Below are 26937 nucleotides of genomic sequence, written 5' to 3'. Positions count from 1 at the left end.
AGTAGCCTTCTACGAACTTGTAGATGATTTTTCTCATGCTGACTTCTGCTGACTTCTGACTTTGAAACTGCAAACAACCTTTCTTCAGTAAAGTCTTCTTCGGTTGATTGCAACTTTGACTCTTGGTCTTCATTTCACTCACTGGTTCTAATGGCCTTTACTGTAATTCCCCTTAGTATCCAAGGAAACAAAACGAATTACCTCTTAGTTTTAGTGCTTGATCAGCACACAAGCATGCTTTGTCTTGCGCAGAATTAGATTCCATCTAGCATATCAAGAGTGAAAATTCGGTATCGGAAACTACATGTCATTCCTAGCATGTTTTCATTAGGTGTAATATAAACTAGCTTTAGCATATTTATGCACAGAATTGACCAATATTGACTTTTATTGTATATCGTATGATTTGGTCGATATTGGAAGATCGTATTACAGGACTTCTATTTTCAAATTGAAATGGTATTATCTTATGTGCATTTAAGTAACAGACAAAACAATATACAGGTAGATGTAGGGGTGGGCGATATGACCAAAATCACAATAACGATATATATTACGATATAGTAAAATATAATAATAATAAACAAAAAAAAAACAACAATTGGCTTATTAAATAAACATATTGTAGTGCCTAGTTTTGAAAAAATAAAATACAATAAAATATCCAGTCATTGAATTAAATACTTTATAAATGAAAACTACTTTCTCTTATATTATTTTCTCTTTATTTGGAACTTAGGCAAACATAGAGTTTAAAAAAAAAAAAGTAAAAGCAATTGGTGGTATTCAAAAAGTGCTAATCAACCTTACCACAATGTTAAACTTCACATTTCAGTCTGATATTGTTGACTATATTATTATTATTATAAAACACTTCATTAGGCTCCAAAATGTATCCCGGCTGCCAAATTTCTACCGGTTTATCATGTCTACTAGTATATCGCCCACCCCTAGGTAGATGTATAATATCAGTCATCATATCGGTGATTTTACTATAATGAAAATGATCATCGCTGTTGATATGGCTCAGATTTTTAAATCAGTGCTTCTCTAATTTGTGGCCAACTATGTACAATTATAATATAAACCATCCCACTTAACAATCGAGTTTTCTTTGTAAAACCTGTTGTTGTGTTTTTAAAGCATCTGTGTATTTGTTTGCATGCATAAACGCAAGAACACGGGGCCCCGGGGGAAGACTGATCATGTGAGAGAATATCTGTGTGTGTTTGTTAGAGCGTGTAAGGAGGCACATACACACACTCCCGCTCAGGGCGGCTCAGACAGAGTTAGGATTAGACTTCCCGCCATGAACGTGTTTCAGAGCAGAGTCCAATCAGCATGAGTCTGCTCAGCCTGCCTGTTTATAAAATCCTCTTCCACTACTGCTGTGAATGAAATTAAATCTCTGAAAGTGGAGCCAGTTGGGTGTAAAACATTTATTTATTGCTGAAAACCCAATAAATTTGTAAATGTGACTTTTATACACCATTTTGCATTGTAATGCACATACTATACAGTGCCATTTGCATCATTTATGCATATATTTTTTTATGTCTATATGCTCAATTATGTATTTCTGTCTTGCAGTGCAACTGAAGTTCCTTCCTAAAATGGTAATTCACAAGCATTTTATAGAGCTATTTCATTGGTTCTCTCGCTCATGTCTGATCTGTACAGGATGTATCATTACCTGCAGTTCAGTGTTCTGTGAGAGTAACGTCCAGCCCGCCACGGGGTTTAATACAGCATCTTCACCGAAAGCTCCCAGACAGATCTGCCAGCAGCCAGCAGTGCAAGCCATGAGGATGCTCAAATTTTTTCTGTTCTGGGCTTTTAGCAGGCTGTTTATAGCTGGATGCAGTCTATTTCCATCACATCTTCACGCTCTTCTTTCTAGTCCCGAGAGGGGAAATTGGGGAAAGTGTTTTGCATTTTTAAGACACTGGAATGCTTAAAGAATTGATGGAGACTGACTGTAGAGTGTGAGGTTTAAAAATAGTGATCTTAAGTAAAATTGTTGTTACTGCATTTCTAATTGGAGCTCTAGATCATTGAACAGTGGGTGATTTAAAATAGCTGTTTGGCTCGAAAAATGTACACACGCACACGTCTTGGAGCATCATTGCTCATTTGTTTCTTAAAGGTGAAGTGTAATTTTTTCCATTTTAAAATAGGTAATTTTCCTGAAACTGAGCTTGAACCATGGCAGTGAGGATTAGCGTTGTCAAAAGTAACGGGGTTTGGGAAAGGAGGTGGCGGGAACCGGATCAACACTCAACACTTTAATTATTAAAACATAACATCAAACTGAACTGGAACATAATAACAGACATCGATGCCACACACACACACAGCTCCGTGTGTGTCTTTCTCTCTCTCTCTCTCTCTCTCTCTGGCATCCCCGGCTCCTCCTCTTATCGCTCTCCTGCTGATTGGGATACGCAGCACCAGCCGTGCACCCTCATGGCCCGGCCACGCCCTCCTCCTCGTTATCAAGTTGATACTAAAATAAAAAAAGATGTAACGATACCAGTTTCTGCAGTACCAATAGTACCGATCACCGACTCTATCCGGTACCAGCGCGCAGTATGACTGACACACAACTGCTTTAAAATGCTCACGTGCTTATTTTTAATAAAATTAATGAGAATGATTCCGTGAGAGAGCGGTCTGAATGAACTGGACTGAATCACAAATCTATTCAGGCCGTTTTACGTGCTTGTTTGGCCAATTCACTGAAAAGATCAGACTCAAATGAATTATACATTTGCGAATCGGGCATCGCTCGTTCTTTTAAACGGCCAACAGAAAGACAGGACACGTCATCATTATTACTAAATATTCTGAGAGAAAATATCGGAGCGCTCATGGTAGACCCGTACAGTTGCAGGCACCACTGACTATGGCCACATTTTTGCAAACCAAAATTATGTGCTGTATTACACGTTTGGCTACAGTTTACCAGTGAAAAGTCCAGCGGGGGGCTTTGAGGAGTAAAATGTACGTCCCTAATCTAAAACTATATTTTCTGAAGCAACAACGCCTTTTCGTGTTGCTTCTATATGACACTTTCATCTCATGTGCCAGTTTGCGTACTTGATTGGGCTCGAACTGCGGTCTTCAAGTTCAAAGTCCAACACACTATGAGGTAAGCTACTGCACAAGCTAATCATTTTGGAAAAAGTGTGTAAATGTAGGTGGGTAAGTAATACAAGCGTTAAAATATATCATTTTTCAAAGAAATCGTCATAATTAAAGTGTTTTGATATCATAATATAGCAATGTGTGAGCGAAAGAGTGAAAAATAAGTGTTTATAAAGAAATAATCAGCCATTTTACTTGTGATTTGTGTGAAAGTGAAATAAATGCACAATTGTTGTTGTGCTTTTAGTGTTAATTTCACCAGGAAACAGCAGCGAAGCATAGAACGAGGCACGTAAAACTCGGTTTGCAAAACTGTAGTTATAGTAACGTTGATTCTATGAGACCAGGTTGTTCTTTTCAGATTGAGAAGTGGCAAGTTCCGGTGCAGGACATCTATGTATAGTAGTTGTGGTATTTAAAAGATCCTATGGCTCAACATTTCCTTTCAACTTACTATGTCCACTCAACATGACTGTGGCATCCTTCAAATCACACCAGTCTTGATTTTTACTTAAAAGTCCTCTCTTGCATCTGACTTGCTGAAATAATGTTTTTGATTTCTATCAATAATGTGATGAAATTGAGCCTGTGTTTATATTCTAAACTATATGGAGTGAAAGGTAATGAGGAAAACTCTATTATGTGTTCATTATAAATGTGATTTTATATCCACTAGCAATCCATCACTAGTAGACACATTTACTTTTGGACAATTGAATTACTAGTCTTTGCATCTAAAATTGAGTTTTTTCCTCTGTGTATGGGGGTGAAGTCAGGACTCTATGTAAAGAGGGAAGTTCACTCAGAGTTTACCGTTAATCAACACGGTCCCACAGGCTCGGGGCTTTGGAGTAGATTCATAACACGCAAGCAGAGGTTAAAACGCAAATGTCCTTCCAGGGCTCCAGACTAAAAAAATTACTTGGGAGCCATTGGCTCCTTAACTGAAACATTAAGGAGCCAAATGGCTGTTTTTAGTTGCCAAATCATATAATTGCTTGATTTAGATTGTTGTTCAGAAAACAAGATAGAAAGCAGAAGAAAAGGAAAACAGCTGATAACCCATTAATCGGAGGTTTAATAAACAGTATATACTGTTTAGTTGAGAAGATAAGTTTGCATTCCCCTTTTGTCTCTTCAGTGTTCACACCCCTTTCATAATTTATACAAATATAAGAGCTAAAACTTTTTTTATTTTATTTAGTACAGCCCTTCAGAATCTACATAAGCAGATATTTAGTGGTGCTGGACTTTTAATTATAAAGAAGCCCGAAATACACAAAGAATTCTTATTTTGAAATGTCTGCGCTCCCAGTTTTAAACACTGACGGATGATTCGCTGAGAAAGTGACTCTGATTCAAACTGCTAATCTGAGCTCCTGAGTTCACACCCTCGGTTCTTTTCGGGTGATTGATGAAAAAGACCTCGTTCAAAAGAGTCATTTGGTCACGACTCTCTCTCACGCTGGGTTTGTTGTTGTGTGCGATGCATCGAGCTCGTCATCGCAACAAAACGGGTGAAAAGCAGCATGAGAGACACTGGTGCTCTAAAGATGTATTCAGTAACTCACAAGATGATATCTGACGAAACCACATATGAACGCACACAACACGACTGTCGCCAGTGGCGACTAGATTTTAAATTATTGTCGCAATCAATTATTTTTGGTCGCGTTTGCAACCATTTTTGTCGCAGTCTGGAGCCCTGCCTTCCACTGTCCGTGACCTGGCTTCACATTTATGAACCACCTCTGTTCCCACTCAGCCCATCTTTATTCATTGTTAATAGACCTTATTCACGTTAGTGCCATATTTGATTTTTAATGGTAATGGTTATTTATATATATAAAATGTACAGTAGGTTGTATGTTTATATGGAGTTCTGAACAGTTTATGCTGTACATTAAAATTTGTCTATGACTACATTTACTAAACAGAATTATTGTAAAGTTCTGGAGAATGGAGTACATTTTTTTTTTTTTTTTCCACCCAATTTGGAATTCCCAATTCACTTTTAAGTCCTCGTGGTCGCGTAGTGATTCGCCTTAATCCGTGTGGATTAATCCTCCGCGTCTGAGACAGTCAACCAGCGCATCTTATCATGTGGCTTGTTGAGCGTGTTGCCACGGAGACATAGCGCGTGTGGAGGCTTCACGCCCAACTCACCACGCGCCCCACCGAGAACGAACCACATTGTAGCGACCACGAGGAGGTTACCCCATGTGACTGTACCCTCCCTAGCAACCGGGCCAATTTGGTTGCTTAGGAGACCTGGCTGGAGTCACTCAGCACGCCCTGGGATTCAAACTAGCGAGCTAGCAAACTCCAGGGGTGGTAGCCAGCGTCTTTACCACTGAGCTACCCAGGCCCCCGAAAAAAAGACTTACTTATTAAATTTATTTTATTTACAATCAAATCAGTTATCGCCAGGCCCACATGGAATTTATACTTTCCACAGAAAGAGGAGCAATATAGCGCAAACACAATTGGGTTCCAGAAGTAAAAATCACATCATTACAAGACGTAATTTAGTCTTACGGGTTTCTTAAAATCATGTTTTAATAGCAGAATTTCTGGTGAATAACTATACTATCCATGAATCCTGAGGAGCAAGATTCGCCAATCAGAGAATCAATGGAAATAACGCACGCCGAACAAGCTCTGCAGTGACTGCCCAATTCCATGATGCACTGTGAATGAAGCAATCAAGTCGATTATATACTCATAATCAAAGTCTTCGAATAGTTTGAGATTTTTCCATTGTTTTTATTATTTGATTACGTCATTCGCAATGTTCATTCCCTCAGATGTTAAGTACAGTGTTTCCCACAGGATTTTATGAGACTGTGGTGGGTGGGCCTCGGACTCTCTAGGGGGGTCTGGGGGCATTGTCCCCCGTAAGAAAATTTTGCACATTTTAAAGTTAAATGCATCAATCTGGTGCACTTTGAGAGCAAAATTAAGAGGCTAGATCTATGAAGAACTTTGTGCTCTTGTAAACAATTTTGTGCTCTAGTAGTAATTTAATCATAAACACATTGGTTGTATAGATATGAATGGTGATGACACGACAAAAAAGTCACCCACAAAGCATGGTAAACAATTCGGAGTTTAACGCTGTTCAAAAACTGAACTGAAACTACTCTGACCCACTGCCCCTTTCTCTGCTGTCAGTATCACCTGCTGTCCCTCTCTGAATGTATGTCCCTCTATGAGAGTCAGCTGAGGCTGTCTCTTCTGCTACCTGGAGAAGCTGTCTCTTCTGCTACAAAGAAACAAGTAACGTTAAAATTTCACTTTTACTCCAGTTTATTTCTTGACCAAAGCCTATGAATAATCTGTTTCACTATTGACTTGCCATCTAACTATGCTAGCTATCCTAGCTAGCAACCTCTGTAGCCGTTTCTTCCTCATCTGGTGGTGGATTTTGCTCTCTCTTCTTTAAATATTAAAAAATGCTCATGATCTGAAAAGGGACAAACATTAAGCTTAAAACAGTAGCGTTAATTCAACTTGATTAGTTAACATTACAAATAGCCTAACGTTACATGATGAGCCAACTTGCTCCCAAGATGCTGAAAATAGCTACGTTGTCAGAGCCGCTGGTAATAATGTTATCATTAGATAATTAGCTAAAGTTAGCTAGCTAGATATAACGTTACATACGTTATACATTGTTTTTCACGACAGGCAGCCGGACTGGGAGTGAGAGATGCTTTGCCTAATCAACAGCGCATAACACAACGTTAGAGATTTTATTATGAGAAGTGAAAAAATATTTCGGTTCATTATGAAACTAGCTGGACAAATTAGACACAGTCTAGGTAATTAATGGGAAACACTGAAGTACACAGCCATGCACCTTTATCTTTTTATCTGATTTTCAAATATTTTTTGCTTCAAATCAAAGTGTGTAATGTTGTGATTCACCGCAGAGCTGCTTGGTTTTTGTTCATGACTTAGAACTCTTATAAAGAATTTTATGATATCACTGTGCAAAAAAGATTTATTTAGACAAAATAGGAACACCTGTCAATCACAGAGTTCTGCACATTCACCGGGCCTTGCATGCTTATTTCTTAAATATTTTGGCTAATTTGGTTATGCTTTCAGCTACCAATAAGAGTGTATTTCTCTCAGCTCCGAAAAACACATTTACCATGTTTAAATACATCCAAATCCATAAATCATATGCTATTGTTGGTATTGTTGTATGCAAGATGGTACTGTTTATTTCTTTAATTCCAGACTAGCTGTAGGATTGCTGTGTCATTTTCATCCACAAATATACATTTTGAATCAAAAAAGCTTTTTTGGCTCTTATGCCCAGCAATGTAGTCAAGCGCTGAAGTGATAACCTACTTTTAAACCTGTGATTATAGAGCTGTCATTCAGGGCTGTGCTCCTGTGGTGTTATCTGCATATGATGTCACATGTTTTGCATTTCCACATGCTTACCTCATCTATGCCTATTTGTTTGTCTGACAACTCTGTCACAGACCGTGAATAAACTCTCATCGGGTCTCTGGAGTAAACCAGAAACTTCATCCACAAGAGTGAATGAGAACCATTGTGTGTGTTTGTGTGTGAAAATAATTTAACACGATACTAAGAACAGTTTTGTAATGATTTCATAGATAGAAATGACTAATCAGGAGATAGAATGTAATTTCTATCGTGAATTTCTAGTTTCTATGTCTTTTTTAAATGTTTTTTTTTTTTTTTATTCTCCCCAATTTAGAATGCCCAATTCCCACTACTTAGTAGGTCCTCGTGGTGGCACGGTTACTCACCTCAATCCGGGTGGCGGAGGACAAGTCTCAGTTGCCTCCGCTTCTGAGACCGTCAATCCGTGCATCTTATGATGTGACTCGTTGTGCATGACACCGCGGAGACTCACAGCATGTGGAGGCTCATGCTACTCTCCACGATCCACGCACAACTTACCACGCGCCCCATTGAGAGCGAGAACCACTAATCGTGACCACGAGGAGGGTACCCCATGTGACTCTACCCTCCCTAGCAACCTGGCCAATTTGGTTGCATAGGAGACCTGGCTGGAGTCACTCAGCACACCCTGGATTTGAATTCGCGACTCCAGGGGTGGTAGTCAGCGTCAATACTCGCTGAGATACCCAGACCCCCTCTTCTATGTCATTTCTAATGGTGGAGACAGATTTCTGCTAAACTAAATAAAGGCTTGTTAGATTATTTGCCAATATCACACATTTATCTCTTTATTTGCCTGGAATAAAAAGAAATTGATTAAAAGACAAAGCCATTTTTGAATTGAGGACCCTTTTTCCACCCTTCTTATGACTTTTGTTGTGGTTAAGGCTAGTAAAAAAAATAAAATAAAATCATGTATAAATCAAAACTGTCTGTGACTGAAATATCATCTCTCAGACAGGGTGTGATATGACTTTGGGCAGCTCTCTTGCCCACAGAGACAGAACTGCAGAGGTCAGAGAATGTAAAGGACAAACCTCTCCAAACATTCCTGTGGCTTGATATCTCTCACTTTATCTCTCTTTCATCTCTCTCTCCCTCTGTGCTGTGTGTGTGTGTGTGTGTGTGTGTGTGTGTGTTTATAAGGTTTAAGAGTGGTGTTTACACACTGTTTTGCTGCTTGTCTCTTATGTAAATTTGTTTGTAATTAGATTTTTGAATCTACTGCTTTGGTCTGGCTTTGCATCTGATTTGGGACACCTAGGAAATGCCTCAGTTAAAATCACAGCGTTTAATATGTTTAATAAGCTTTAAGGGTCTCCTTTCTGCACTTTCTCTTAAATGCCAATTTCTTGTTAAATTAAGATTAATAAGAGTTACTGGCTGGTCCTGCCATCTTTAATAACATTTGACAGTTGTGAGATGTCATTGTTCCTATACAGATATTAACTATGGGTTTACTATAGCAACACTAGCTGTAGTAACTATGGTGTTTTCGTGGATATTTTATAGATTCATATTGATTTAATACACTGCTCTCTGGGAAAATCGAGTGATGTAATCTACTTCATTTTATGATGGCCATAACAGCTGTAGTTACTGTTTTTAAATGTGTTTAGGCTACTGTTTTTTCATAAATATCACAGTTTGTCTAACCATGGTTAGCTATGGTTTTATCATGGTATTACATAGGGGTGTAACGATCCATCGATGTAGACCGATGCATCGATAAAATCACCAACGATGCGATGCCATCGATTCAACGTGTAAACATCGATGTATATTTTTTTAAGATGCACCTTTATTTTGAAATTCTCATGCCTGCCAAATCCATTTGCATTTCCGTCAGACCATGCAGCAACCTTATGATATGTATCTCATTTTCTAAGTGCTAAATATGCTTTTCATGTGGGACATGGATGTGCGTGGAGTGATTAAAGCTTAAAGTTGCGCTCTGCTCTATTCAGGGCTGTGAGCTCCGGTGACAAGATCACATGTGCGATTAAATCAGGCTTCCCTCGGTATCATGGCACATTTGAATTCTACATAAGAATTTTCTATTTTAAAGTGCTATGGAGCAATTCAACCATGTCAAACAAAGCTAAACATCCGTGATATTCTGAACAGCGCTGACGAGGGAAAGAGAAAACACTTGCCCTGCACCAACATCCATTACAAGACTTTTTACATCTAACATCCTTATCATCAACATTTATCACAGTAAACTGTAACAGAATTTTTCGAAACAACTGTGGAATCTGTAGTCAAGACAAAAACACGGATGGCACATACTCTCCTGTCGAAACGAATTTGTGCATATGTAAGTATTTTGGATTGAAAGACTTGCTTGACTGTTGTTTAGATGACTAATTGTTACTGTAGTGTTTACCTCATTTTACAAGGCAACGAGCTGGCAACAAACAGTTGAAGATCACATGTTTTTTACTTTATTTTTTACATATTTTTCTGTATTTTTTTCAACAACTGAAGTACCTTATTTTTTAGTGGATGTCCCAATGTGGATACTGAATTTTCACTTTTCCAAGAGCTCAATAAAATATTCAAATTATATTTTGGTTGCATTTGTGAGATTGATTGATTGTGTAAAATATGCACATAATATTGTAATATCGATCGCAGGCCCCTGAATCTAATCGAATCATAATCGCGTTGTGGCAGACTTTGTGGTATTGGCAAACATGGGATCGCTGGCTAAGAGAATGGAAATAAGATTGTATCTTGATAAAACTTGCAATTTACACCCCTAGTATTACTGAAAATGCAGCAGATAAACTGTGTGTACAATGCATGAACTAAGGTAAACTATAGTATCAAAGGAAGATATTCATATTTATTTTAAGATTGCAAAACATTAGCACATTTCAATATTTTCTTCTTCCTCAACTAGATACAATAATATCAGATTGCTCAACATATACACCAGTTTGTGCATAAACCTGTACTGCACATTTCAAAGCTTGAAAAACTGACATCTGGGTTAAAAATACTCTGTGCGTACAGATGTGAAGTATAATCCTGTTGTGGGAATTAGCCCTCTGTCTCCACAGGCGAGGCGTCCTGCTGACAAGGGGTTAAGGCCGGCCCCCTAACACTCAGCTCTGGTGATCCAGGTCAGAGACCTGTTGGTCAGAGGTGAAAGGTGCTCATGCAGGAATGTGCTTTCTGTGCTTTACTGCATTTTTAAACCAACTTAATCTAGCCCTCCTGACCTTTCCACCACGTACCTACGTTAAAATGAGCTGAATCTTAAAGGGACCATATTCAACACTAAGTCAAGTGTTTAAGTCAAGTAATAAGTAATGTATAATGTTAGTTATGGTTACTTGAACCTAAAGCAAAGTAATTTAGTTTAATGTGACCAGTTTTGTTGCCCTTTCTAGCCCTTAGAATTAAACATAGGTACTGTACCATTAAGACATCTACAGTATATTATATATAAAAAAAAAAAAAAAAACGCAATTAAAATAAAAAATAAAAAATATTTTCTCCCCTTTTCTCCCCAGTTTGGAATGCCCAATTCCCAATGCGCTCTTAAGTCCTCGTGGTGGTGTAGTGACTCGCCTCAATCGGGGTGGTGGAGGACGGCTCTCAGTTGCCTCCATGTCTGAGACCGTCAATCCGCGCATCTTATCACGTGGCTTGTTGAGCGCGTTACTGCGGAGACATAGGCCCACGCTATTCTCTGCGGCATCCACGCACAACTCACCACGTGCCCCACCGAGAGCGAGAACCCCACATTATAACGACCATGAGGAGGTTACCCCATGTGACTCTACCCACCCTAGCAACCAGGCCAGTTTGGTTGCTTAGGAGACCTGGCTGGAGTCACTCAGCACGCCCTGGATTCGAACTCGCGACTCCAGCGGTAGTAGTCAGCGTCAACACTCGCTGAGCTACCCAGACCCCTTCATCTACAGTATATTTAAATGAACTATGTTGTGACTGGTCAGGCTCTGTGCACATAGTCAAGGAGGTGTTGTCAAGGAGGTCTATAAAACATGGTTACTTTTGAATGTCTGTCAATAGAAAAGGTTGCTTGAACTCTTAACATCTATATGGGTCAGGTGGAATTAGTTTCAGTCGATCGCCATAGTAGACAACTGAAGCCTGCTTGCATCTTACAAGCAATTGGCCGGGCATTTATTTCTCTGTACGGAGATTAATAGGCAGGGGGCTGTTCGCACATCGATAACTGGACTGTCTGAAACAGAGCTGTGCTATTAGTATGCTAATAGTCCTGAAGGAGAGACGAATGAGCCTGCAGTGTGGTATTAAGGGTCATTCTATATGGCAAGCTCTTGTATTCCACACACAAGTAGATATTTGGATACACTGAAGTTGATGCTATCTTCTGTCCCAGCTGGTTCATGGAAATGTTTAGTTATACTCGGTGTGTGGTGAGGAAATTAGCATGGTTGCATTCACCACTGTTGTTTTATACAGATAACAGGCTTTATTTATGGGCTGTTTGCAAAGGCTAGCATCAATTATTATTGCTCATACTTCGGGTTATGAGTTTGTTCAAATCCCTAACCATTAAACTTTGGCATGTAAGTTTTTTCTGCATCATTTGTAGGGCCCTAGGATTTCTGCAGTACGAAAATACAATAATTAACTATAAAACATAGAATTTTTATAGAATTTCATATATTGGGTATAAAATGTTGCATCTTAGATAAAGCTGTGCAAATTTGATAGAAACACTGCATAAAAAAATAAATAAAAATGCAGTATGTGAAGTGATTTATTGCATTTTGATTTAAAGTTTTATTATTTCTTTATTAGACACCCTTTTGATGATAAAATTTAAACATTAATCGTAGAATTCAGGAAAAAAATTGTACAGAATTTTGAGAAAAAAAAAAGAAAAAAGAAAAAATATTTTTTTAAATGTTTTATTAAGGGGCAATATTTGCCATCTAGAATTGATTTTCAGGGGCTTTGTATTTTTACTTTGAGGGCATGTATTTTATAACCATATAAAAACACTGTCAGCCTTTCATGTAAAATACTTTTAATCAATTCATTAAAATATATTTTTTTTATTCTGAGTAATTAGGTTGTTACCTGTAAAAATTAAATCAGCATCAACTCATATTTTGTATGATAATATAGTACTAATTATCAGATTATACAAACAAAACAGAATAATTAATTACAGGGGTGTTTTCTTGCCCCCACATTTCGGTGGCATTTTTGCCCTGAGCCCCCATTAATTTCTGACCCTACCTGGTGGTCAAAAAACAAAAAACAAAACAAAAAATAGGATGGGCAAAAAAATCACACAGATTTAAATTGAAGGAGGGACCCCAGCCATATCTAGGGACCAGAATATCATAGAGACTTGGGGAGGGCTCTTTTAACTCATGGCAATTAAGCAACCACCCACCCCAACACACTAAAAAACACTCCGAACACATTAGCAAAGGCCTAGCAATCACCCACATCACCCTATCTTGGCGTTGAGTGACTTAGGCAAGCACCACTCACATTTTCTTCAGAAAATGTAAAATCTAGCTCTGATGTCAGTAAATGTCACTGTGGCCTCAGTGATTACTATCTGAGAAGATAAATGCTTTTAAAAAAATTTAGGAGGCAGCATCAGTCCCATGTGTTTTGAGTTATTCATGATCGTCAGGTCGGCTCACCACAGTGCTTGACCGAAACTCCCCGCTGAAATGTTTTATTTTTTGTTCGTAATAGAGCTATGAGCTCAGAAGTTTGGCATTGTCAAACTATCTTGTGATTTGCATTATGCCTCTATTAACATGTCATCCCCCCCTGCTGGTAGTATTTCACCATATTTTCTGAACATTGACTGATTGCATCCTTTGGATTAAAGGGATAGTTCACCCAAAAATGTAAATTGTGTCATCATTTACTCATTGACAACCTCAGTCACTATTCACTTTTCATTGCATCTCCATTTGTGTTCCATGGGGGATAAAAAAGATACAGGTCATACAGGTTTGAAACCACATGAGAATTCTCATTAACCCATTAAGCCTATTGTTTATCAATGGGAAACGTCACCTTTGGAAAACGGTAATGCGTGATTTCAGCCTAAATTGGAGTTTAACCTCCTCAACGGATCATGTATCATCAAGGTTTTTGGGAAATTTGACAAATTCCGTCTCTGGTATTTCTCCAGTTGCCTCGCATGTGTTTTTCCATATGCCAAATGAAGTGACATATTTATGTTCATCAGCAGACAAGAGCATAATGATATCAGACTGGAATGGATAGAGGTTTGACTCTGCTTTGGAATTCCTGAAATTCAAACGGATAAGAGAAGACCACATCCCGTCCCAGTAACTGATTTATCAGAATCAGAATGCACGTACACAAGGACTTTTTTTTTGGTGATAGGAGAAACAAGTATACACAGAACATTAAAGTAAGACACAGAATATAAAACAAGGTAAGAGTATAAATAGACATACAAATAATAGGACATATAACAGAATAGCGTATGTACATGCGCAAGTGGTAATGTATGTGCAAGGTAGGGGTATGTACAGTTATTGAATTAAATATGTGAATTTATATATGTACATGAGATATGTATTTACATTATTGCACTATGGGGGAGTCCTGAGGCAGTTTAATGATTTATGAACTCCATGGCACAGTCAAGGGTATCAGATGTGCCTCCATTTTTGTATGATGTTAGAACTGGGATGAGTTGTCTCCAGGATGGTTCAGAGTTCTAAGGTCAAAAGTGTGACGTCGGGGTTCCAGTCAAATAATTAGATTTTACAAGTGGCATTCCAAGAGTGTTGATTTTCCTTAAAACATCACAGGTATGGTTTATCTAGTCCATTTTCATACACGATTGAACACAGATTATGCTTGGCAACATGTGTGGTCATTACTTAAATGGCATTCCTTTATCAGGGCAAAGTCAAACGGTTTAAGCAAAAACCTACTGGCGCATATAGATTTATGAACCCCGATTTCTTGTTGCATGTAAACACCGCACCGGCGCTCTTACCGTTTTATTTTGGATTTTTTTTTCTCGTGTTGTCTGATATTATTAATTTTTTTTTAATTAGCTGATTTTTAGTAGTTATCTGTGTGTATGTAAACACACTTACTGTTGTATCACTCCAGTTGTGTACGCTACATAGAACTCCGCTTCTGTAGTTCACAACTATGTAACCAAGATATTTTCGTTTGCGAAGTATGGAGTAGAGGTCTACCGGCAGTGGATTTTGCCGATACCGATAACTAAGGTGGTGGAAAAGGCAGATAACCAATATATCGGCCGATTATTATTATTTTTTTTTCTTTATCAATCTATATCTTATTCTTTCCTTACAAAAGCAGTTTATTGTTCAACCAAAATCCCAATAATAAACAGAGAAATGACGATTTGGTGCAAAACGTGAGACTTTTTACTTGAAAGAAGCCTGAAATACACCAGGGACTCTTATTTTGAATTTAGACAGATTTGGCTCAGTTACAATGCTCTAAATGTAAGAATTTACCAAATGAAGCTTTTTATAGCCTATTGATTCACCAGATGAAGACTTTTACTATATATGTATATAGTTCGCCAGATGTGGTATATTGAGAAGGAATAAAAACAGTTAGGGGAAAAAATGAACATAAAATATCTGCAACTATCGGCATATATTTTTCAGATAACCGATAGTTCCAAAAAGTAACTGTCGGTACCGATTAATCGGTAAAACTGATATATCGATCTACCATTAATAAGGAGTAATTACAAATAAGCAAACAACTGACCATGTTGTGTCTGAAGTGTCAGTTATTTGATATTAACTACTTACAATGCTGTTGTATTTAAGGAATATTGAAAATTGGTTTATTTTTTATTTATTACATTGCTGCAGTGGCATGCTTCATAACATCCCTTAACCATGGTAAACTCTTTTTCAACGGCTTATTGCTTTAGTAACTTAATCAAAAATCTTGTGTTACAGATCAAATCACACTGAAGTTGGTGTACACATAATAACTTTACAGTTCGACAGGAAATGGCCCTTTGTATTTTGAGGAAACACATGGTGACTCTCCTGACACCCATTGTTCTTGTTGCCATGGCGTTTGTTCTCCCGATGTTTGTAGCCTCGCCTCTCGTGCACACACACACACACACACACACACACACACACTCATATTTTAGGAGTTAAAAGGTTATTCTGCCAAAAAAAAAATTGTTTTGTGTAATATTTATTATGTTATGAAATGAGCTTTTGTTTCCTAAAGACAGCATGAATTCACAATTGTTTTTCCTATTAACTTTTCTAATAAATGTTCCTGGTTTTATTTTTCTTGTTTTCATGATTATTCATTAAAAAAAAAATTATTCTTTCCCTGTAAAACTACTTTTCTGCTGACTTAAGGCAGTGTGGGCAGGGACAAATTTTTATCTTTAATATCATGGTCTAACAATTAACAGTTCAGTCACAACAAAAACTTAATGCGTTGCAAATGCCAATTTATGTCATCTTTAATGATTTTTACATTGCATGTTTAGATATGTTAGCTAATTTGCCATTATTATCATAATTACTCAATTATTAAGGCAGCTTGCGTTCTTTGTCTGTATTCCAGATTTGTAAGGTTGTGAGATTTACTGTCGTGTTTATCTCAGTGTTTTTATCATGACCCCAAAGGTCCTTATAGTTCATTTAAAAGATGGCGCGTTACTGTGACCTAAGCAGGCGTGTGGTCTGGTGTGCCCAGAAACATTGTATAGTGTGATAATTGTAATTGAGTTATTTACCAGCGGTGTGGCATTATATCTCATCTAGATGAGGAGTATAAAACCCTTCTGACACTCACATATTGCTGTGGAATAATCAGACAATATCAGTGAATGCTTAAACGTCTGCCTATCTATTCTATGAACACAAAGGCCTCTTTAAGCACATCTTCAGTGTTGTCCTAAGGCTGCTGTCCTCTCGTCCCAGATACATCCTGCCTGGCCAGCTCAAATATCAGCCTCCGCCGCAGGTTACGAGTTTAATGTAGCCACACAGCTGCTCATTCCGTCACACAACAGAGATGGTACAGATGTAGCCTCTCGCTAGATTTAATCACAAAACCACAGATCGGGGAGAGATGAACTCTTACAGCAGGTTGAATGTGAACCTGAATGATCTAGATGCTCTTTAAAACTACAGATAGTAGGATAAAGGAAAGATAGAAAAATAATAGGACAAATGGCACGCACTTATCATCTTTTTCCCATTCTATTTTCTTCTTTCAGGACTTAGAGTTCCATGGAGTGATGCGATTTTACTTCCAGGACAGGATGGCAGGGAACTTCGCCACAAAGTGCATCCGAGTGTCCAGCACGGCCACCACACAAGATGTGATAGAGACACTGGCGGAGAAGTTTAGACCAGATATGAGGATGCTGTCGGCTCCAAAGTACTCCCTCTACGAAGTCCACGTCAGTGGCGGTGAGTCATAATTGCTGAGTGGAATATTTTCGAATGCTAAAAAATTACGCCATATAAACGCTATTTTGTGAGATTGTACAACTAGTAAATATAGCAGCAAAAAGTTAAAGAATTGGGCCCAAAACATATGCTACACAAGCACGCAGACAATTCATATCTTGCCAAGCGAGTTAGATCTTAAAAGTATTTTTGTAGGTAGCTACATGAATAATAACACATCCGCCTTAATGGCACAGACATTTGAAAGTAACTATATTGCACCCTTGAGAACATACTTGAGTATTTGCAACGGGAACAAGTGGTTGCAATGTTTGTGTACTGAAAATTAGAAATCGAGATGTACATTATGATATATCTCTCATTCTTTTCCCATTCATGAAATATAAGCAGAGCAAATTTCTTTGTTAAACATTTGTAAATATTTTCGGAAATTCTGAATAAATGATTTACACATTCGTGACTCTTGAATGAAGCCCAATAAACTGACTGTACATCTGTTGTTAACAGCCTTGTCATCTTTCACGTCAAATTAAATAATAAATAAGTGAAATTCTGACTGATATGATGTTTGTCTTTGGCAGAAGAGAGAAAACTGGACCTGGACGAGAAGCCATTGGTCGTGCAACTCAACTGGAACAAAGACGACAGAGAGGGGCGCTTCGTACTAAAGAACGAGAACGACATCATGCCCAAGGTGAGGAAATGCAGGAGAATGAAGGACAGACAGTTAGAAAACACAAACAAGCCCCTGCCCAAACTCGGATACAAGTTCTGTGGTCAGTTCTCTTTGGATATTGGAGCTGTAGTTTGATGATGATTCAGTGAGGGTGTCTGTGTTGTTTTTCCTGTTGAGCTTTCTGGTCTTGGTTACTTTGGAACAGCTTTTTTAGTTCCCTGCTGTTCAGACAGTCCACAAGCTGGCCCATTCCCATCAGTTAAAACCCTCTCAGGACATACAAACACACAGGCATCAGCGCACACTTCATTTCCTCACTTAACTGGAGCAGATCAATTTTTCTATGTCTCCCTCTCTTTTTCCACTTCAGTGGCGCTTAGTGTTGTGTGCAGCAGGGCTCCCTAAAGAGATGTAAAAATTTGTGAGTTGTGAGTGTCTGAGACTTCAGGAATGTGTTTTTTTGTGTAGGAGGTAGATCCCTGCATCTTTACTGAGAACAGTTTAAACAAACTTTACTATTCAGTAGCGTTGGGAGTATTTGGGCACCATTTAATTTCAAGTCATTTGTTGCTGTTCTCCTATTGGTCCTTTATTAGATGGACTTCATTGGAGTACTCACAATGCAGAACTCAGACCCAAAGTTTCTTACACTGTCAGAACTTCACTTAGTGGCCAACGTTTTGGTTTGCATTTATAGTTCTGTGTTGGTGTGTCTGTGTTGTTCTGTGAGTACACAGCCAAAATGCTAAGTATACACTACCGTTCAAAAGTGTGGAGTCACTTGCCTGAAATGTTTCTCATGATCTTAAAAACCTTTTGATCTGAAGGCGAATGCTTAAATGTTTGAAATTAGTTTTGTAGACAAAAATATAATTGTGCCAACATATTAATTTATTTAATTACAAAACTAAAATTTTATTTAAAAAAAAAAAGTTTTTGAAATGGAGGACTTGGACCGAATAATTAAGAAAAGCAGCCACTAAGTGCCCAACATAGATGGGAACTCCTTTAATACTGTTTAAAAAGCATCCCAGGGTGATACCTCAAGAAGTTGGTTGAGAAAATGTCAAGAGTACATGTCTGCAAATTCTAGGCAAAGTGTGACTACTTTGAAGATGCTAAAATATAACACAGTTTTGATTTATTATGGATTTTTTAGTTGCAACATAATTCCCATAGTTCCATTTCTATTATTCCATAGTTGTGATGACTTTACTATTATTCTAAAATGTGAAAAAAAATTCAAATAAAGAATGAGTAAGTGACCCCACACTTTTGACCGGTAGTGTACATACATACACCGATCAGCCACAACATTAAAACCACCTGCCTAATAATGTTTAGGTCCCCCTCTTGCCAGCAAAACAACACCAAATGGCATTCTGAGATGATATTCTTCTCACCACAATTGTACAGAGCGGTTATCTGAGTTACCGTAGACTTTGTCAGTTTGAACCAGTCTGGCCATTCTCTGTTGACCCCTCTCATCAACAAGGTATTCCCGTCCACAGAACTGACGCTCACGGAATGTTTTTTGTTTTTGGCACTATTCGGAGTAAATTCTAGAGACTGTTGACAGAAATACTCAAACCTGCCCATCTGGCAAGAAAGCGATGTAAAACCATCTGAAGATGTCAGACATGCACTTTGTGTCCTAAAAATGCAATCGAATGCAACCATTACTGATACAATTACTGATTAATACAAGTGTTTTATACCGTTTCCTGTGATTTATACTGCTTGTTGCAGCAATATGAACTTGCATAGATGGTGGTGGTGGGTTGGGTTTGGTTGACCCTGGTGCCCCCTCAAAAAAATTAGGTGCATGATGCCCCTGGCCTACGCTGTAGGTTCGATGCAGAATTATAAATCGGCCGTAAGGCCACAGCCAGACTAATCAGTTTTCAGTTTCCTAATGTCATATTTTTCCAAAGTATGCATTAATTGAGAGCGTTTTCGAAACGTAGCGAAATTGATGCATTTTCTTTTTTTTTTCTTTTTTTTTTTTTTCTTTTTCCCCTTTTTCTCCCAATTTGGAATGCCCAATTCCCAATGCGCTCTAAGTCCTCGTGGTCGCATAGTGATTCGCCTCAGTCCGGGTGGCGGAGGACGAATCCCAGTTGCCTCCGCGTCTGAGACACTCAATCCGCGCATCTTATCACGTGGCTTGTTGAGCGCATTGCCACGGAGACATAGCGCGTGTGGAGGCTTCACGCCATCCACCGCGGCAACCACGCTCAATTCACCATGCGCCCCACCGAGAACAAACCACATTATAGCGACCACGAGGAGGTTACCCCATGTGACTCTACCCTCCCTAGCAACCGGGCCAATTTGGTTGCTTAGGAGACCTGGCTGGAGTCACTCAGCACACCCTGGGATTCGAACTAGCGAACTAGCGAACTCCAGGGGTGGTAGCCAGCGTATTTTACCACTGAGCTACCCAGGCCCCGAAATTGATGCATTTTCAAACAAAAATATATTAGTGTGGACGTGGCCTAAGATTCATTGCCAAGATACTTAGGCCACATCCACACTAATCTGTTTAGGCTTAATGTGAAAACTCTGTTTTCAGTTTCCAAACATCATCGTTTACTAAAGTATGCAGTAACAGAGAGCCTCTTCTAAGTTCTCAGTTTTCGGTGGCGGAAAACACAATGCTAGTGTGATTGAGAGGCATAAACGTAGCAAAATCAATGTATATCTAAATGATAATGGATTAGTGTGGATGTGGCCTTAATCTGCCATCAGTGAACATAAGCGACCAAAGAAGAGAAAGAAATCTTTTACTATCCCCAAAATTGTGTCCAAAATCACATAGTCATACACTTAATACTTTATAGAGTTAACAAATTAGCCAAAAATTTTTACATTTTACTTTGTATTTAAATATGAGGTTTTAATTATTCAAAACTCTTTGAAAGCAGCTGCAATAAGAAAAAAAAAACTAATACATGAACATGTAAGGTGTGAGAATATTTCCAATTTTGTGAATGAATTCAGTGGAAATCTGCAGAGTTTTTGCAGGAGTTCTGCAGGTACCGATTCCATTTTGTGTGGGCCTTGCCATAACTTACTCTTCTTCATATTCCGCTGCAGTTTTCTTACCTCTCTGTCTTTTTTTCCCTCCTTATCTCTCAACAGAGGACACTGACGAATGGCCCAGAGAAAGAGAAGGAGGGGGTGATCCAGAACTTCAAAAGAACACTGTCCAAGAAGGAGAAGAAGAAAGAGAAAAAGAAGGAGAAGGAGGCCTTTTCCAGAATTTCAGATGGAGACGAGCACACACTGAACCGAGAAGATGGGTGAGGATCCTACACCAGGGCTCTACAGTGCGACCATTTTTACTTTGTGTGACTGTGAAAAACTATTTAGGCGCACCGGAGCGATTGCCCAGATTGAAGTAGGGGTGGGGGGAAAAAAATCAGTTCTCCAATTAATCGATTCGTGGCAGCACAGTGGCGCATTTGCACTCGCCAGAGACAGATGTTAGAAACGCGTATATCCTAAAGCCAAGCACATCCTACAAATCTGATCGCAGACTGGATGTATCAACCACACCCCATTCGTCTCCTAATGAAACTACGATCCTGAAATTAATTCACAAACTCGCGCACATGGGGTGAGTTGATTTCATGATTACATGTCTACAAAGAACGTGAAATACGAGCTTGCGCCCTTATTGCATTAATTTGCACAACAAGGAATGAACTGGAAATAATACATTTAGTTTATACGAATTTAAACTCCTTTGTCATGACACACTATGTTCCTGAATTTTGTCATAATTGATGAGCTTAGTTTTCTCATGCCTTTTTGTGCATGTTATATTGTGGCACATTAACGTTACCATCTCTAAAAAACCTGGACTGCAACTGTGCTCCTAAAAAATGTTTTATGCTCCTAAAAAAAAATAAAAAATAAATAAATAAAAATAATTAAGCATAGAGCCCTGTCCTAAACTATTTATCTTGTCTGATGGACTGGTGAGATTTTGCAGCTGTCATGCATTAATAAAATGGCATGCAAACATCTCCTACTGGGTAGCTCCACCTACAGTGAAAACTCATTGGTCCAAAATCCTGCTCCAAATTGTTGTTTATTAAACATCAAATATATTGTAATTAGGGGTGGGTAGAAATATAGATTTTTCGATGCATCGCAATCTTCATTTGAACGATTTCGATATTGATTCATAAATCCCAAGATTGATCTTTTAATCCATGCGCAACCCTCCACTACAATGAGACGGAATCACTTGCATTTGTAAAGCAAATGCATTGTCACTATATTTTTATATATATAAATAAAAAAAAAAAAATAAAAAAAAAAAAATATATATATATATATATATATATATATATATATATATATATATATATATATATTTGTGTAGTATAGTGGTGGAGTATTCAGCAGCGAGATCTTTTCACTGATTGTTAAGAGTAAAAGTTGGTCCGTGTGGTGTGTCCAAAGACAAGATCCACGCGACCCATTGTCAATGAATAGTCTTTTTTAATACCCTCTCTGTTCTTTAGAGTCTATTGTTGATCAAAAACCGCAAAAAATAAACATTTAATTCTAATCATGCATAGCATAGATGTGAGAGCCTTTCGAGTCCTCTCTCGTTAAAAAATATACTCATCTACAGACGCTCTTACAGAAATGCCGGTTTTGTTAAAGAGACAGTACCTGTTTCAGCATGTGTTCAACAAATCAATGTAAATACTTGTAAATAATAAAAATGATGCAATTTAACAATAAAAATGTAACAAAAAATAATGTATGAAATATGTTTTTATTGATTGAATACATGGATTTATTCCTTTTTAAAAAGCCAAAATGTGACCAATGATGAAAAACAAATAAAATATAATTAGTAAAAGTATTCATATTAATACTTAGTTAGAAGGTCGCCTGTATAATTAACAGCTGGGAGAGAATGTTTTTCATATGTAAGCAAAAGGAACATTATAACTGAAATATACCCAGATGAATTGAGAGCTTGTGAATTGGAATTGAATCGGGAAATCTGTATCAATACTCAGCCCTAATTGTTATTAGATGTGCTTTGTTGCTTTGCGGAGCAATTTACTTTCAGTGAGGACAGATTTAAAAAAAAAAATGTTGGTAAATTTTTTTATTAACTCTAAACTTGATGTGTTGCACCTTGTTAGTGGTTGTAAAAAGACTTTTTCCTGTCTTTCAAAGTGAGGGTTCTGTTACCTCATGCTTTCTTTATCGCTCTCAAATTCCATTTTCTTGACAGTGAGAACTCTAGGTTAGCGGCTGAGGTATATAAGGACATGCCAGAGACCAGTTTCACACGAACCATCTCTAACCCAGAGGTGGTAATGAAGAGAAGACGACAGCAGAAGCTGGAGAAGAGGATGCAGGAATTCCGGAGCGGAGATGGTCGTCCGGACTCAGGTTAGTTCAGCAAGACACGTAATGTTACACGTAAATGTTTAAAAAAAAAAAAAAATAGGATTTTCTTTCTCTTTTGGAATGGAGTTTAATATACTATATAGACTTACTCTAACATTAACAATGCAAAGCTTCCTTCTGATTCCACCCAGAACATTTATTAAAACTAAGTTAAAAAAAAACATACCATTCTGAAATCTTTAGGGTTGTGATGTAACAGCAATCAGTAAATTAACAAATTACATATTATATATCAATGCCTGTTCAGTATTCAGCTTAGCATTGAAGTCTTAAAGGTACAGTTGCAAAACACCCCGTATAATTCTAAGAGTAAAAAAGAAAAAATGATCATGGAAATCTATATGAAAACTGTTTTCAGTGCAAGATATAGATTAACATTATGAATGTACTTTATGATCATTAATCTTCAGGTAACTGATTAATGTTTTTTGTTCTACATGCGTTTCTGTGAGAGAAAGAATGTCTGTATTGGTTGTTCATGCAGAACGGTCTATGATGTCAGCAGTCTCTTTAGAACACTGAAACCTGTAATTTTATAATGAGAGGTTCCACCTGAGGGCATTAAAAAGCTTAACCAGTGGCTTTTATACCATCCTCAGACTGGTATTTCCATTGCACTCGTGGCATTGCATCTTTTGCCAAAGAACAACCAACTTGCCAGTGTCTGGAGAAACCTTTTAGACTTTGACATAAGCAAAAATAATTTTGTAGCTCTGTTTACACTGACACTTAAAATAACCTTTGTGTCCTGGACAGACATAGATTTTACGAGCTTATGTAATCAGGATAATAACGTATGTCTGCTGCAGATGGTTTATACCAAAAGGAAAATCCTCAATGTGTGACGGATCACAAAGTCTCCCAGTTACTCATCACATTCACCCTGTCCAGCAGGAGTTAAGCACTGTGTGATCTGGGAAAAGTAGACAGACACGTGACTGGGTTTAGATCGTGGTACGCTGTTTATTTGTGATGACTGAAAGCAACAGGTCTATCTCTATGTGCTAGTAACCCACCAAAAATGTGTTTTAGTGTTCAAGAATAGGGATGGACACAAGAACTTGGAAGTGACAGCAATGGCCGATCATGAAAATGATTATCGATAATGATTATGCGTAACATGACTTTTCACTCAATTTAAGTGTCAAGTTGACAACTATACACAAACCATATTTTTAATTTTGAGATGAGATTGATTATGTTCTGATTTTCAGTAGTACCTTGATTGTCAACAGAAAAGTCTCATAGCAACCAAACTGATTAACACTGCTGCAATGCTAGCGTTTTTTTTCTACAGGTTCAAAAAAGAGAGTATAATTTACTGTCTTTTGAACAGCTGTCTCTGCAAATGTTTGCTTAACAACTTTTATTGTACATGTAATATAGAAATTTTGAATTATGAATGTATTTCTTTAATAAAACTGAATGTTTATCATTGACTCTGAATCTCTCCTACATTTTTGCATGACGTCATACACCTGCATGTTTGCGAAATCGAAGTTGTAGCCGCAAGAGTTTCGAAGACGAAAGTCCAACATGAAGTGGCGTTCCATTGCACTTTGCCCAGTAGGAAGTTGGAAATTCCGAGTTGAATGGAAAGCAGTATAAATCATAACAGTAACAAACTCCAGCAGAACACAGCGTGACACCCTGTCTAAACTGGGTGCACGGAGGGTTCTGTTCCATTCAAATTAACACAGCATATTAAAAATGCGATGGTTATGGCATCTCCAAGCACGGCAACCACGGTTTGCAGATACATGGTTCAGAAAAATTGGTGCGTGCTTATTAAGATAATTACCTTAACCTGAAGGAAATGCAGAGAAACACACTTTCTGAGCATTATTTCATTGAATTGGCCAGCGAGTCTTCACATAATGACAAAATATTATTCTTTATATTTCTTTATTATTGGCACGGTTATCCTCTAATGCTGATCATTTTAAAATGGAAAATATTGGCCTGGTTGATCAAACTGACACAAGATTAGGGATAGCAATCTCCTGTCATTGGACCAAGTAGGCAGAGTTATCAAAAAGCGCAGAACATTTAAAAATGCCATATATCAGCGAATTCATTAATCTTGCTAATATATTAAAATCAGCGCAAGGTAGAGCTGACACACTTCTATTGATGGGCCAAGTGGGCACGTTGTCGGCCAATTGCGATAATCTCAAAACGGTGAATATTGCCTGAATAATTGGCCTGGCTGATACATTGAATTGCCACTAATCTGCACTAATCTTTCTTCATTTTCTTTGACACACTCTCTCATTATCTAATACAGGGGGGACTCTGAGGATCTACGCTGATAGTCTTAAGCCCAACATTCCCTACAAGACCATCCTGCTCTCTACCTCTGATATGGCCGACTTTGCCGTGGCAGAGGCCCTGGAAAAATACGGTCTGGAGAAGGAGAACCCTAGAGATTACTGCATCGCCCAGGTGAGATTCAAATGCTACCAGAACATCTCTTAGAGTTGCTACCTATGGAGTACAATCCAAATCAATCATTTATGTAGTTCTATTTCCGTTTGGATTTTGCCTTAGATGGCAGTTGCCTATGTAGGCAACAGACAGCAAGGTAGCTCACTAGGGTTTATAGCAGAGCTACAGCGTTCAGGCTGCCCTGTTTTACAGCATGAGTCCAGAGTTATTAAGCTGATTGAATGTCCCAGCCGTGTTCGGCTCTCTCCACGGATCCCTCCTCCTCTGATCAAATCCAGTGTATTTCATCAGGTTGCTGCGTGATTTGTCTTCCAGATTAAAGCCAGGAGCTGACATCTGCTTCACCTCTTCAGCTGAAAGTAATTGAATTGTGCAGTTCTGAGGTGCGCTGCCTGCACATGTTAGCTCTTTACAGAGAGAGGGAGAGATAAACAGGAAAGAGAATGGATTGGAATCATAGGAATTTTAAAGGGATAGTTCACCCAAAAATGAAAATTCTCATCGTTTATGCACCCTCATGCCATCCCAGATGTGTATGACTTTCTTTCTTCTGATGAACACAAATGAAAAAATATCTGAGCTCTGTAGGCCCATACAATGCAGGTGAATTGTGATCAGACCTTTTGTAGCTCCAAAAATTACATAAAGGAAACATACAAGTTATCCATATGAATCCAGTGTTGAAATCCATGTCTTCAGAAGCAATATAATGGGTGTGGGTGAGAAACAGAACAATATTTAAGTCCTTTTTTACTCTAAATCTCCACTTCCACTTTCAGATGTGAAAGTGAAATTAAACAGGCACCACATGTAACGTGAAAGTGAAAGTGGAGATTTAGAGGAAAAAAAGGACTTACATTTTGATCTGTTTCTCATCCACACCTATTATATTGCTTCTGAAGATATTATAACCTTTAGCAATATTTTGTTAAAGGTGCACTCAGTAACTTTTTGCTTGTCATCGTGGACTTATAGTGACACCTAGTGGTGTGATTGCAGCATCATTCAAAATCAATAGTTTTCATTTAGAGATGCCATTGTAGAAATTCACTTTTCACAATCAGACATGTTTAATTTAATCCAGTCGTGAAAGTGTCCAATAACAAGACGGTAACTGAGATTAAGTGAGTAGTATTCAGCTGGTCATGTGATTCTAAAATGGCAACCCCCATGTTTGCACTTATTTAAACTGATTTATAACTCATGAATGTGAGTATTTTTGTACGATTCATACAATGAACTCTCTCTTCAGGCCTGCACTGATGTTTGTATATTTTTTCATTGAGAAGATAAGGAAGTATAGAGGAGGAG

At 38.1% G+C, this 26937-nt stretch overlaps 1 protein-coding gene across 16 annotated transcripts in view; it reads left to right on the top strand.

Annotated features, from left to right (window-relative positions):
* The window catches only part of LOC127415974 (afadin-like), a 180254-nt gene that overhangs the window by 65638 nt on the left and 87679 nt on the right, over nt 1–26937 (top strand). For all 16 annotated transcript variants that reach the window (XM_051655052.1, XM_051655044.1, XM_051655051.1 and 13 more), the window contains exons 2-6: nt 16859–17054; nt 17636–17748; nt 20875–21035; nt 23000–23160; nt 25466–25623. In XM_051655052.1, coding sequence (XP_051511012.1) covers nt 16859–17054; nt 17636–17748; nt 20875–21035; nt 23000–23160; nt 25466–25623 — 789 coding nt within the window. The remainder of the gene's footprint in view (nt 1–16858; nt 17055–17635; nt 17749–20874; nt 21036–22999; nt 23161–25465; nt 25624–26937) is intronic.

The sequence above is a fragment of the Myxocyprinus asiaticus genome, chromosome 25, assembly GCF_019703515.2.
Source record: "Myxocyprinus asiaticus isolate MX2 ecotype Aquarium Trade chromosome 25, UBuf_Myxa_2, whole genome shotgun sequence".
Lineage (NCBI taxonomy): Eukaryota > Metazoa > Chordata > Actinopteri > Cypriniformes > Catostomidae > Myxocyprinus > Myxocyprinus asiaticus.
This window is presented reverse-complemented; position numbering and strand designations above follow the sequence as displayed.